At 38.1% G+C, this 12,508-nt stretch overlaps 1 protein-coding gene across 9 annotated transcripts in view; it reads right to left on the bottom strand.

Moving 5' to 3' along the window:
- Positions 1–12,508, bottom strand: part of LOC122563983 (nuclear pore membrane glycoprotein 210-like) — a 178,660-nt gene that overhangs the window by 138,172 nt on the left and 27,980 nt on the right. For all 9 annotated transcript variants that reach the window (XM_043718385.1, XM_043718388.1, XM_043718384.1 and 6 more), the window contains 5 exons: positions 9,045–9,197; positions 7,323–7,391; positions 5,405–5,511; positions 1,042–1,182; positions 11–133 (listed from right to left, as the gene is read on the bottom strand). In XM_043718385.1, the coding sequence (XP_043574320.1) occupies positions 11–133; positions 1,042–1,182; positions 5,405–5,511; positions 7,323–7,391; positions 9,045–9,197 (593 nt within the window). The remainder of the gene's footprint in view (positions 1–10; positions 134–1,041; positions 1,183–5,404; positions 5,512–7,322; positions 7,392–9,044; positions 9,198–12,508) is intronic.

Here is a 12,508-nt window from a genome sequence, read left to right on the forward strand (position 1 = left end):
AAAGCAGTACCTGAATTAAGTGTCGATAACTTCGGGGTTTGGGATGCCAAGGGAACACAAGGACTTTAGGCTTCAGGATTATTGGTTCATAAATAGTTACTTCTTGGTGGTTGGTAATGGGGATAACCAGGCTCTATAACAAGATAATATCAATAATCAAAAGAAGCAAAATGGATTTTTTTCAAGTTTTTTTATACTTGTAAGCCAGCCAATCTTTGTATCAATGGTTTTACACATCAATACCTACATTAATTGCTTTGACAAAACAACATATCATTTTTGAGCAGATATAGAATGCCAGCAAGAAATAATTGCTGGAGCTGAGTTTATCTTTACATTCATAAAAGATTAAATATATAATAAACATAACACAAATTTTACATGCTTCTATTCTGTTGTTAACAGTGGGATTATTTTTAAGATATCTTTTGTTATACCATTTAATGCTGATTGAACATTTAAAGGGACAACTTACTTCTAAACTTACATCAATCACTACTGTCATATGAACATTAGTGAGCAAAATAGGGACCAAATGTGGTCTAAATTATCTATACCTGAACTTTGTATTCTGACAAATACACTAATGTTTTAAGTGCAGCAATTCTGACATTTTAAAATGGCTGATGATTAAATCCGCGACGAAATGTAGATTAAAATGATTCTGTGGCAGGCTGTTAGTTGCAAAAAATGAAATAAAGTGCAACAGTTTAAATCAATTATATATGTTCGGAGCTGCATAGAGATCTCAAACATAGGTTAGCTAAAAATCCTGTTTCAGGAAATTCTCACTCATTAGTTTGTTTTGAGTAACTGTTGAAGCATGATGCCTATACAAAAGCAAAACAAAATTTACAAATATAAAAACAAGTTTAAACAATCACATTGATGGAATAAAACAGACCAGATTGAACATACTTGAAGGATTCCACTATTTGTTTTTGATTACAATGATAAATTGCTCCAAGCAATTTTTAAACAGCAATGTGTCTTGTAATATATTGTGTATAACATTTGTCAGATTACACATCTCATCCATACCTCTCCTGCTACTCCAAAGAGTGAAGCTTTAATTATTTCTTGGCCAGCCAGCAAAACATCAACATTATAATAAGTTCCATTAACAGATTTACTCAAGATTCTGAAGTGTGATTCCGGAATGGTAGTGCCAATATTTAAATTCTGGGAAAAAAAACCTAAGTTTAAAATAATCATTTATGTTTCCAAAAGCATGCTTCCAATCATAAATTATTTTCACAATATTGTACTTTATCAAACAGTGGCATTAAGATTGGGTTAGTAAGTGTGCCAACCAGTTATTTCACTGCAGCAGCCTCATTCTTCCAAGTTGCAAACTTTTATACAAAATTACATACGGAGAGCAGCCAAATTTCTGAATAAAGTTTACATTTGTACTAGTTCTCTTATGATTTTCATTTCAGAAAAATTAAATAATTTAGTATACAGTACTAAACAAATATTTTACCAAATTTTGATTAAATATGCAGAAAATGTACACAAACATTTTAATCTGACACAAGTGTACATGTTAAAACTACTGTTGACCAGTTAAGAGATTTCCACAGTATAAACATAACATTATAAATTATATTAAATTCGACCAGAAGACCATAAGAAATAGGAGTGTAAGTAAGGTTATTTGACCCATCGAGTCCACTCCGCCATTCAATCATGGCTGATGGGCATTTCAACACCACTTGCCCGCATTCTCCCCGTAGCCCTAATTCCTTGTGAGATTAAGAATTTATCAAATCTTGGCCTTGAAGACATTTAACGTCCCAGCCTTCACTGCACTGTGGCAATGAATTCCACAATCCCACCACTCTGGCTGAAGAAATGTCTCCTCATTTCAGTTCTAAATTGATGCCCTCTAATTCTAAATCTCCTGGCACCGATGGGCTACATCCTAGAGTTCTGAGGGAGGTGGGTGAAGAAATAGTGGAGGCATTGGTTGTAATCTTCCAAAAGTCACTGGAGTCAGGGAAAGTCTCAAATGATTGGAAAATCGCTGTTGTAACCTCCTTGTTCAAGAAAGGGTCAAGACAAAAGATGGAAAATTATAGGCTGATTAGCCTAACCTCGATTGTAAATAAAATTCTAGAATCCATCGTTAAGGATAAGATTTCTAAAATTCTTGGAAGTGCAGGGTCCAATTAGAACAAGTCAGCATGAATTTAATAAGGGGAGGTTGTGCCTGACAAACCTGTTCTTTGATGAGGTAACAAGTAGGTTAGACCAGGGAAACCCAGTGGATTCTATCTACCTCGACTTCCAAAAGGCCTTTGATAAGATGCCTCACGGGAGGCTGCTGAGTAAGGCGAGGGCCCATGGTGCTCAAGGTGAGTTACTGGCATGGATTGAGAATACCTAGGACTCGTGGGCACAGCTTAGAATTTGAGCACAATGACAGTTACCAAATAGCCGATGAGTTGGGTGCACATCAGAGCACAGAAACAGAACAGACTCTTTGGTCCAACTTGTTCGTGCTGACCAAGTTTCCCAAACTAAACTGACCCCAATTACCTGTATTTGGTCCATATCCCTCTAAACCTTTCCCACCCAAAAGTAAAGAAAAAGACCTGATCTACTTACCTATCCATGACTCTCATGACTTTATAAACCTCTATAAGGTCACGCCTCAGCCTCTGGCGCTCCAGTGAAAATAGCCCCAGCCTATTCAGCCTTTCCCAGTAGCTCAAATCCTCCAACCCTGGCAACATTCATGTAAACCTTTTCTGAATCCTTCCAAGTTTCACAACATCCTTTTGATAGGAAGGAAACCAGATTTGCACATATTCCAAAGTGGCCTAACCAATGTTCTGTATAGCCACAACATGACCTCCCAACTCCTATACTCAATGCACTGACCAATAAAGGCAAGCATACCAAACACTTTCTTCACTATTCTATCTACCTGCTACTCCATTTTCAAGGAACGATGAACCTCCACTCCAAGGTCTCTTATCAGCAGCAGCACCCTTGACCTTACCTTTAAGTGTATAAGTCCTGATATGTCTTTTCAAAATTCAGCGTCTCATATTTATCTAAACTCTATCTGCCACTCCTTGGCCCACTGGACCATCTGATCAAGATCCTGTTGTACTCTGAAGTAACCTTCTTAGCTGTCCACTACATCTCCAATTTTGGTGTCAGCTGCAAACTTAACCGTACCTTCTTTGTTCACATCCAAATCAAATTACAAACAGCAGTGGACCAGACACCTTGTGGCACACTGCTAGTCACAGGCCTCCAGTCAGAAAAGCAACCCTCCACCACCACCACCCTCTGTCTGCTGCCTTTGAGCCAATTCTGCTCTCCCTCTATTCTGGGTGATCTAAACTTGCTAACCTAGTCTACTTTGAGGAAACTTGACAAATGCCTTACCAAAGTCCATATAAATCATATCCACTGCTCTGCCTGCAATCCTCTTCATTACTTCTTCAAAAATCTCAAGTTAGTGAAACACAATTTTCCACACACAACCTGTATTAACTATCCCTAATTAGTCCTTGCCTTTCCAAATAGGTCTAAATCCTGTCCTTCAGAATTCCCTCATTGACTCATTATATAATGGGTATTTTCTTAGTTTAATAGTACTCATTTCTAACCAATCAGATCAAATATTACAGATGCAGTGTATTTGGGAAGCCTTCAATTGAGTAAAGTCAATTTATGAAGAATTCATCCCAGTTTATGGCTGAAAAATAGGATCGCTTTTGGATGACTTGTGACTAGCAGGATACTTCAGTGTAGCTCTCAACTCTGCACTAGATCTTCCACATGTTGATTAATGAAATGATAATATGTGCCATCAAACAATATAGTTTCCTCATTAAAACCATTTTAAATTTCCTTTGATTTGGAAAAGCATAGCCAACATGATGCTAGATTATCTAGGTAATTGAGTAGAGGCAATAAGTGCAAAGTTCACTTCAATAAATGCAGAACACAGTACTTTGATAAAGCAGTTGACATAGCAGGAAGGTATAATAGCTTGCAGCAAAACCTTGCAGAGAAAAATAGTTATGCAGGATATTTACTGAATCTTGCTGCATGCGCTGCACTTGGTAATTGCATTAAATTTTTTTGCTGTTATTCAACAATAACATATTCCTCTGTCTCTAGTAAATACTGGATCATAATCAAATCATTTGAGGCCTGATTCCACTCCTTTATTAACTGTTCTCTGCTTTCGATTAAATTATAATGCACGCTCCATTGTCCCTTCCAAACTAAATAATGGAAGATTCGTTCTAAAATAGATACATTGTTTAAAAATTATATGTATCGCTTAGATAATCGATCTCACAATTATTAAATCTTTTGTCATAAGAACAATGATCAAACTACATTAATTTGACTCTGTCACGATTTTCCCTGCAAAGCACTTTTGTTTTTAAAAAAAAGTGCATGGAGCTTTGCCAGGAAAAACTGGAGGCAAAGACCACTATACCTTTTTTATGGAAAATGTACGCAGATGATGACACAGACCTACTACACACAATATATAACACAGAAATAGGTATTCAGCCCAACCAACCAGTATGTTATTAAAAGTTACTTAGTAGGGAAATTGTACTCCAAACTACAGAAAGATTAGCCCATATTATCATCTTAATAGAATTGGCAACCAAATGTGCATATATATTTACTTTCCAGCATGCTTTTCATAGGACTAGAATCTTAAAGAACATAGTTCAAGTCCCAACTTCCAACAGGTCCATGCCTTCCCATTTCATTGAATTATAGTGTTGAATGATTATCAACCTTCCATTAGTTTTCAGGCAATTCTAGAATGAACTACCAATAGTAAGGGCAACTTAGGAACTTCTCCTAACCTCACAGAACAAATTTTCCAGGGTCTTTAGATTATAACAGAGTACATCTCTTTGGCCAGTGATCGTCCTTCCTCTTGCAATCTGCTTGGTAACATATAGAGGACTTAAAGCCTTTTCCCCGCTTTTGACCACGTTATCTGTAGCCTTTTGTCCTTCTAAAAGACTGCTCTTTCATTTGCTGTCCAAAGACAGAGATTAAAAACATGTCTACAGTTAATGCTCCTGTCTTAGTTTCCAGCTGTGAAATATATCACCTTGCTCTAATCAAGTCCTCATGGGAACTAAGCCACCCAGGCTTGTGGTCAGACAGAATTTGAAGCAGATCAAATGACCCTCTTCACCATTCGATTTTGCCCTGAATTAAAGAGATAGTACCAAACATAAATCAACACGTAAATCCTTGCATTTATAACACAAAATAAACAAACAAAAAATCATAAGAAAAATGCATGAATATCAGTTAGGACTGATGGCTAATATCAGTCAAGAACACAGAAGGAAAAAAGTGCACCGAAGAAACAAAATTGGGTTATCTAATAACTTACATCGGATAAATAAACTTTATTACTGCTTTTGTCGTAAACTTCCACTCTAAATTCATATGTTCTTCCTACTTCCAAAACCCACCTTTCTCCAGGAAAGACAGAAAAACCTGGATGGATCAAAAGGAGACATTTTAGAACAATCTTCATGCATCTAGCATGTACATTGAATTTGAGTAGTTATAAAATATTTTGCGAACTTCCAGAACAATGAACTTGTGATGATTTGGATTTGAATATACGAGAAATAATTAATAAGTTTGCAGATAACAGCAAAACTGGAGGTGTAGCAGAGAGTGAAGAAGGTTACCTCAGAGTACAATGGGACCTTGATCAGATGGGCCGAGAAGTGGCAGATGGGGTTCAATCTAGATAAATGTGAGATATCAGAGGCTGAGGGGTGACCTTAAAGAAGTTTTTAAATTCATGAGGGATATGGATCGGGTGAACAGTCAAAATCATTTTCTCAGGGTAGGGGAGTCTAAAACTAGACTTAAGGTGAGAGGGAAAGATTTAAAAGGGATCTAAGGGGCAACGTTTTCACACAGCGGATGGTGTGTGTATGGAACGAACTGCCTGAGGAAGTCATGGTGGCTGGTACAAATACAACATTTAAAGAGCATTTGGGTAGGTATACGAATAGGAAGGGTTCAGAGAGAGATGAGCCAAATGCTGGCAATCGGGACTAGATTAATTTAGGATATGTGGTCGGCATAGACAAGTTGGACCAAAGGGTCTGTTTCCACACTGTATTTCTCTATGACTCTCTTAAAATGTGAACATCTAAGCATTTTAACTATCATACCAACAGGATATTCTTTAGCCTACACAAGATCAATACTGGAAAACCCAAAGATCTCGCTTCTTATTTTTAGATACCTTCTTTGTGAGATTTGCAATTAAATAGATTAACACTTCTTGAAAAGCTTGCATTTATTTGATTTCGAGTTCATTAAATGGTCAATTTCCAAGATCTACAAGTGAACCGAGGCCATACAAAAAAGGTGCAGGATTTGGCTATTTGGATCCTTGAGCTAGCTCCACTGTTTAATAAGATCACGACTGATCTGACAGCAATCTCAAATCCACTTTCACATCTAGTGCAAATAACTTATCAGCCCCTCAAATTACAATGCCAAAAACTTAAAATATTTGTATATTAAAATTAGTGTCCATGATTTTACTTCACTTGAAGGTTCTCATATGTTAATCCAGCTGGTAAACAGCAAAAAATAAAATTGCGTGCATGCTAAGAGTTGCAAAAATAATTTTAGTTAGTTAGTGATGTAGCATTTATTGTGGAGTTACAAAGTACTGGTCAACTTTTAATTATCTAATAATAGCAATAAAATGTGGTTCATCAACAAGCCAACCTGTACCAACAGCTCAGAAGGTAAGCAGCACAGGATTGCCATGTCTCCCAACTTTTCTAGATTATTAGTATTGGAAGCTTTAGGTGCAGCATTCTTGGCGGCAGGATTTTAAATTTTAAAAAAATCAATGCAGCTGGAGGTATTAAAGGATTGTAGCCAGAAACTGTATCAAGTCTGGACTTCCTCCTATGCAAGTGGTTTTGTAAAACATTCTAGATCTTCATTACTTTCTAGGTTTACCTTGCTTCAATATTTTGGAGGTTTCCTAGCATGATTACTAACTGGAAACTTGTCATAGTTGGATATGGAACATAGCGAAAATCTGCTATTGAAAGATCAAGACACCAATGCAGTAAATCCAAGTATCAGCAGTGCTCCCAAAAGACACTTTCAGGACACATTTCTCCAAAAGTTCTGATCTCCATAACTCTATTGCAACAACTGGGTGTAATAACAATCTCTATTCAATTCTTTCTACTTAAGTTTCTTATCTTGCTTTATTCAATATTATGTCTACAAGACATAAAGGAAATCTGTACAACACTAACCTAGAAAACCAGCCCCTACAACATATATTGTAGAATTGGGCAGCTGAGAAAATGCTTGCATGTGAATATCTACATTTTAGTTAAAGAGACCTTAACTTCTTTTAATACTGACTAATGATTGCAAATATATAGATAATGGATAGCAACAGTATTTTTTAAAGAAATCCTCTCAAGTAATTTAATGTCATTCAACACATGATGGCATATAAGCTATACAAAATTTAATCTAATAGCCAACATCTAAGATTGATTATACAACTCCAACTGCATATTACCTGCGCTTGCCCTCAAGAAAGCAGACTTTTATCCAAATGGCTGTGATGTGAGCACATTAAAATGATGGGAACAGGATGGACTGGGATTGCCTCCCCAAAAATCACCATTTTGAAGAGATGCTAATTTGGTTACAATGAACATAGGAATTCCATGTTGTGGAGAGCTACTTGTTTCAGCACCTGTGCAGACTTCCAGTTTCTTTTGAGGTGGCCAGTCACTTTGAGACATTTTTCGTGCCTCAAAAGTATTATGGATTGACAATAATATATTACTAGCCTGAATATTACATTACTGGTAATATTGGCACATAAGGAACAGGAACAGGAGTAGGCAATTTGGCCCCTCTTACTGAGATAGTAAATTCAAATATGATTTTTAAGCAGGATCAGAAATTCCTAATTGTCCACTGATTTAACTGATCAAAAAAAAAGTTGAAAATTAGGGAAGAAACTAAATTGCAACAAAACAATAGAAAACAGATAGAATCTCTTTTTTTAAAAAAAAAAGTTAAATCATCATTTTAGAATTACAGCACCCAGACAAGTGATTATCGAAGTATTTCAATTTTCTATGCATTTGAATTCAGGATACATAACCCTGAAAATAACTTATAAATCCACAATTACAGCAAACTTTCAAAACAATAGTGTTTTCTCTCCCATTTGTGAGTCTACAGCTCCTCTATTGGAACTAGCTTCTTTTAAGGAGTTGTTTTTTTTCACTACAGTATCAACAAATAAGACAGAGAACAGGATTTTTGTTTGTCAAATCATTAATATTTGTGGAAAAAAATCCTTCACTTCTAAGACTTAGAATATCCAACAGGAAATCCTATGGATAGGATCATATTCATCTTAGTCAGAACTGAAACCAACATGTTCATTCTAAAAGATGAGAGACTTAAACAATCCATATCTTTTTCAATATAGATTTTCAATTACATCACACTGTAAACTTCTGCTTTAATTGTGTCTTACAATCTTATACTCCACAACCATCTGATGAAGGAGCAGCGCTCCGAAAGCTAGTGCTTCCAAATAAAGCTGTTGGACTACAACTTGGTGTTGTGTAATTTTTAACTTTGTACACCACAGTCCAACACTGGCATCTCCAAATTATAGTCAGGTTTTGACAACCTACTTCTTTTTCAAAAACCATTTTAGCACAAATCTTTAAATTATTATTGATTAAATTACCAATAAAATATCACTTTTTCCCTCAATTTGTTATGTAACAGAACCACTCATCAAAAAGCCACACCAACAAAATACATTTTATAACATTATGTGAAACCTTTTGATGAGTTGACAGTGACATCTACAATTAGACAAATCCTGTTCACGTTAGCGATTTCCTGAAACAAACATGCTACACTTTTTAAAGTTGGAAACAAGCTTGCGCGGACAATACTGTGCAGTGGAAAATCAGTTTATGGAAAAAGGATACTCTTATATGTAAGAACTAAGTTAATCTGCCCCTCTTGGACTGCTGTGACAATGCAGGTGTCAGAATCCAGTTCTGCGACTGTTCTGTCCACATCAGAGCCCGTTTCATCACTTTTTAACTCCAATTTGTACTGTTCGGATGGCATCTCAATTTCTGCAAGAGTAACAAGGAAAGAAGCAGAACACTTCAAAATGTTTCTAATTGATGATATATTAGATAAAATGAGCGACATGTACTATGTTTTAATGCTCCAAGTTGTACAAAGTACGATTTCAGTAGTGTCATAATTCAGTAAATATTCAGTTCAGCCGGAATGTTAATGTCCAAAACAAATTTATATTAAGTGAACATTTAAAATTGCAATTTTTTTTTCTATCATTTCGTAGGATGTGGGGTAGTCTGGTAAGTCTAGATCCAGCAAACTATTCCTAATTAGCTTAAGATAATGATGGACTACTGTCTTTATATAGTAACTAAAAGGAGAAAGTGAGGTCTGCAGATGCTGGAGATCAAAGTTGAAACTTTATTGCTGGAACAGCACAGCAGGTCAGGCAGCATCCAGGGAACAAGAGATTCGACGTTTCGGGCACAGGCCCTTCTTCAGGAATCGTTCCTGAAGAAGGACCTGTGCCCGAAACGTCGAATCTCCTGTTCCCTGGATGCTGCCTGACCTGCTGTGCTGTTCCAGCAATAAAGTTTCAACTATAGTAACTAAAATAATTGCACAGAAGCTGGTATCCCATCACCAGTCAGCTCAGAGCCAGTCCCTCGAATGAAGACTTTCTGAATGTCATGTCAGTTAAGGTTTCCTGATTGGCCCAGGTTAACAACCCCAATCAAGAATCTCATTATTAATGAGATCCACTGGATGCTCATTCCATCATGAAGTAACTGTTTTTACAAAATAGCCCATTTTAAATGTCATTAAGAAGTCAAACATGTAGTGTGATATCATGATCTACCAGATTGATTACACTGTTCGAAGAAGGGAACCTGCTAGGTTTTAATGAACGTGTTGGATTTTCAGTGACAACCCAGCAGCTTAATTCCACAATCACTTTCTAATGCCTAACAAAAATTGCTATTTATTGATTTCAATTTCACAATTTGTAAAAGCAGATTTCAACTCAACCCACAGTTTGCAAATCCAGTACCAGACCCACAAAATTAAATTCCATTAATACCTAATAGCAACACTATCACAGTCTACCCACATAAGGCTGCTGGACAAGACAACATCCCTGGCAGAGTGCTAAGAGGATCCTCTGATGTACTGGCGGATGTTTTCACGGACATCTTTAACATCTCCCTGAGCTGTACCATAGTTCCAACATGCTCTGTGGCCGCTACCATCATCCCCGTGCTGAAGTCGTCTTCAGCGCCCTGTCTCAACGACTATGCCCTGTTGCACTAACACCTATCATGAAGTGTTTTGAGAGGCTCATGAGGAGGCATATTAAGACCCTGCTACCCCCTCACTGGACACCCTGAAGTTCAGGTATTGTACAAACTATTCAACAGGTGATGACATTTCCACCACTCTCCATCTGGTCCTCACCCACCTGCAGAAGGACTCCTACGTCAGATTACTGTTCATAGTGTTGAATGTGGAACCAAAAAGTCTATGATTCCTCAGCACCTGAATGGAAAGCTGAGTCTGCTGGACCTAAATACCTCCCTTTACAAGTGGATCCTGGACTTGCTGACTGGGAGACGTCAGACAGTCCAGACTGGGAACAGCATCTCCAATACCACCACACGGAGCACAGGGTACCCTAGGGCTGTGTGCTCAGTTCAATGCTGTTCACCCTGCTGACACACCACTGTGAAGCAATGCACAGCCTGAATCATACCATTAAGTTCGCTAATGACATGACGGTCGTGGATCTCATTAGCAGGAACGGCAAGTTATCATACAGAGAGGTGGTGCAGTGGCTAACGGACTCGTGCAGAGCCAACAACCTGTCTCTGAAGGTAGATAAGACGAAAGAGATGGTTGTTGACTTCAGGAAGGCATGGAGCAATCACTCTCCACTGGACATCAACAACTTCCCCGTGGAGATCGTGAAGAGCACCATATTTCTTTGCATCCACCTGGCAGACAATCTTACTTGGTCCCTCAACACCAGCTCCATAGCCAAGAAAGCCCAGCAAGAAAGCCCAGCAGGGGAAAGATATAAAAGAGGCCTAAGGGGCAATTTTTTCACGCAGAGGGTGGTACATGTATGGAATGAGCTGCCAGAGGATGTGGTGGAAGCTGGTACAATTGCAACATTTAAAAGGCATTTGGATGGGTATATGAATAGGAAGGGTTTGGAGGGATATGGGCCGGCTGCTGGCAGGTGGGACTAGATTGGGTTGGGAAATCTGGTCGGCGTGGATGGGTTGGACCGAAGGGTCTGTTTCCATGCTGTACATCTCTATGACTCTAAGTACACCTCCCACACCCCAACCTCACCATATTCTACAGAGAATTCATTGAGAGTACCCAGAGCTGCTGCATCACCGCATGGCTCGAGAATAGTACCGTCTCGGATTGTAAGACCCTACAACTGATAGGGAGGACAGCTGAGAGGATCATTGGGGCCTCTCTTCCCTCCATTACAGACATTTACATCACACGGTACATCCAAAAGGCTTACAGCATTGTGGAAGACCCCACAAATCCCTTACTCAAACTCTTCTCCTTCCTGCCATCTGGCAGAAGATACTGGAGCGTTTGGCCTCTCACGGCAAGTCTGTGCAACAGTTTTATGCCTAAGGCCATCAGGCTCGTTAACGCTTTTGTGATCCGACTCTAATCTATATGAAACGTTTTGCACGACTTCAAATTGCTGCTCGAACAATGTTTTACTAATTATCATTCTTTTATTACACTAATTTATACACCACTATGCCTATTATCTTGGTGTGTCAGGACTTACTGTGCTGTCTTGCGTGTTTTGCACTTCTTATGCATGTTACGCCGCCCTGCGTAAGATTGCGTTGTTTATGCTGTCCATGTCACACCTTGATCCTGGATGAACGCTGTATTTTATTGTATCTGTTCTTTACGGTAGAAATGACAAATAAAGCTACTCTTGACTCATGAGTAAATGTCCCTGTCCTGTCAAAGAGTCATTTTGCAAGATGCCTGTCCACTCTGGTTAGGGCTGTAAGGTATTGCTTTGCATTCTTGGATGTTTCTTTCGACAATTTTCATTCAACCCACAATACAATTTAAATACTCAACATTTAAGGGACATACACAGATGAGGACAAATAATTAATGACAATATTCCTGCCTTTGTTTTCAATCTGGGGTCCTCTATAATGGGAATCCTCAAGATTTCCCCACCATTGGATTTATGCCTCATTCTCTCTTTATTGGTCACTGTTGAAATTATGTTGCTTTATATTAATTAACATTTCCTCTGTTGTGGCCATTTCAGAGGCATGGATAGAGCAGGAAGAGGAATGGTTAT

Source organism: Chiloscyllium plagiosum, chromosome 28 (assembly GCF_004010195.1).
Source record: "Chiloscyllium plagiosum isolate BGI_BamShark_2017 chromosome 28, ASM401019v2, whole genome shotgun sequence".
Lineage (NCBI taxonomy): Eukaryota > Metazoa > Chordata > Chondrichthyes > Orectolobiformes > Hemiscylliidae > Chiloscyllium > Chiloscyllium plagiosum.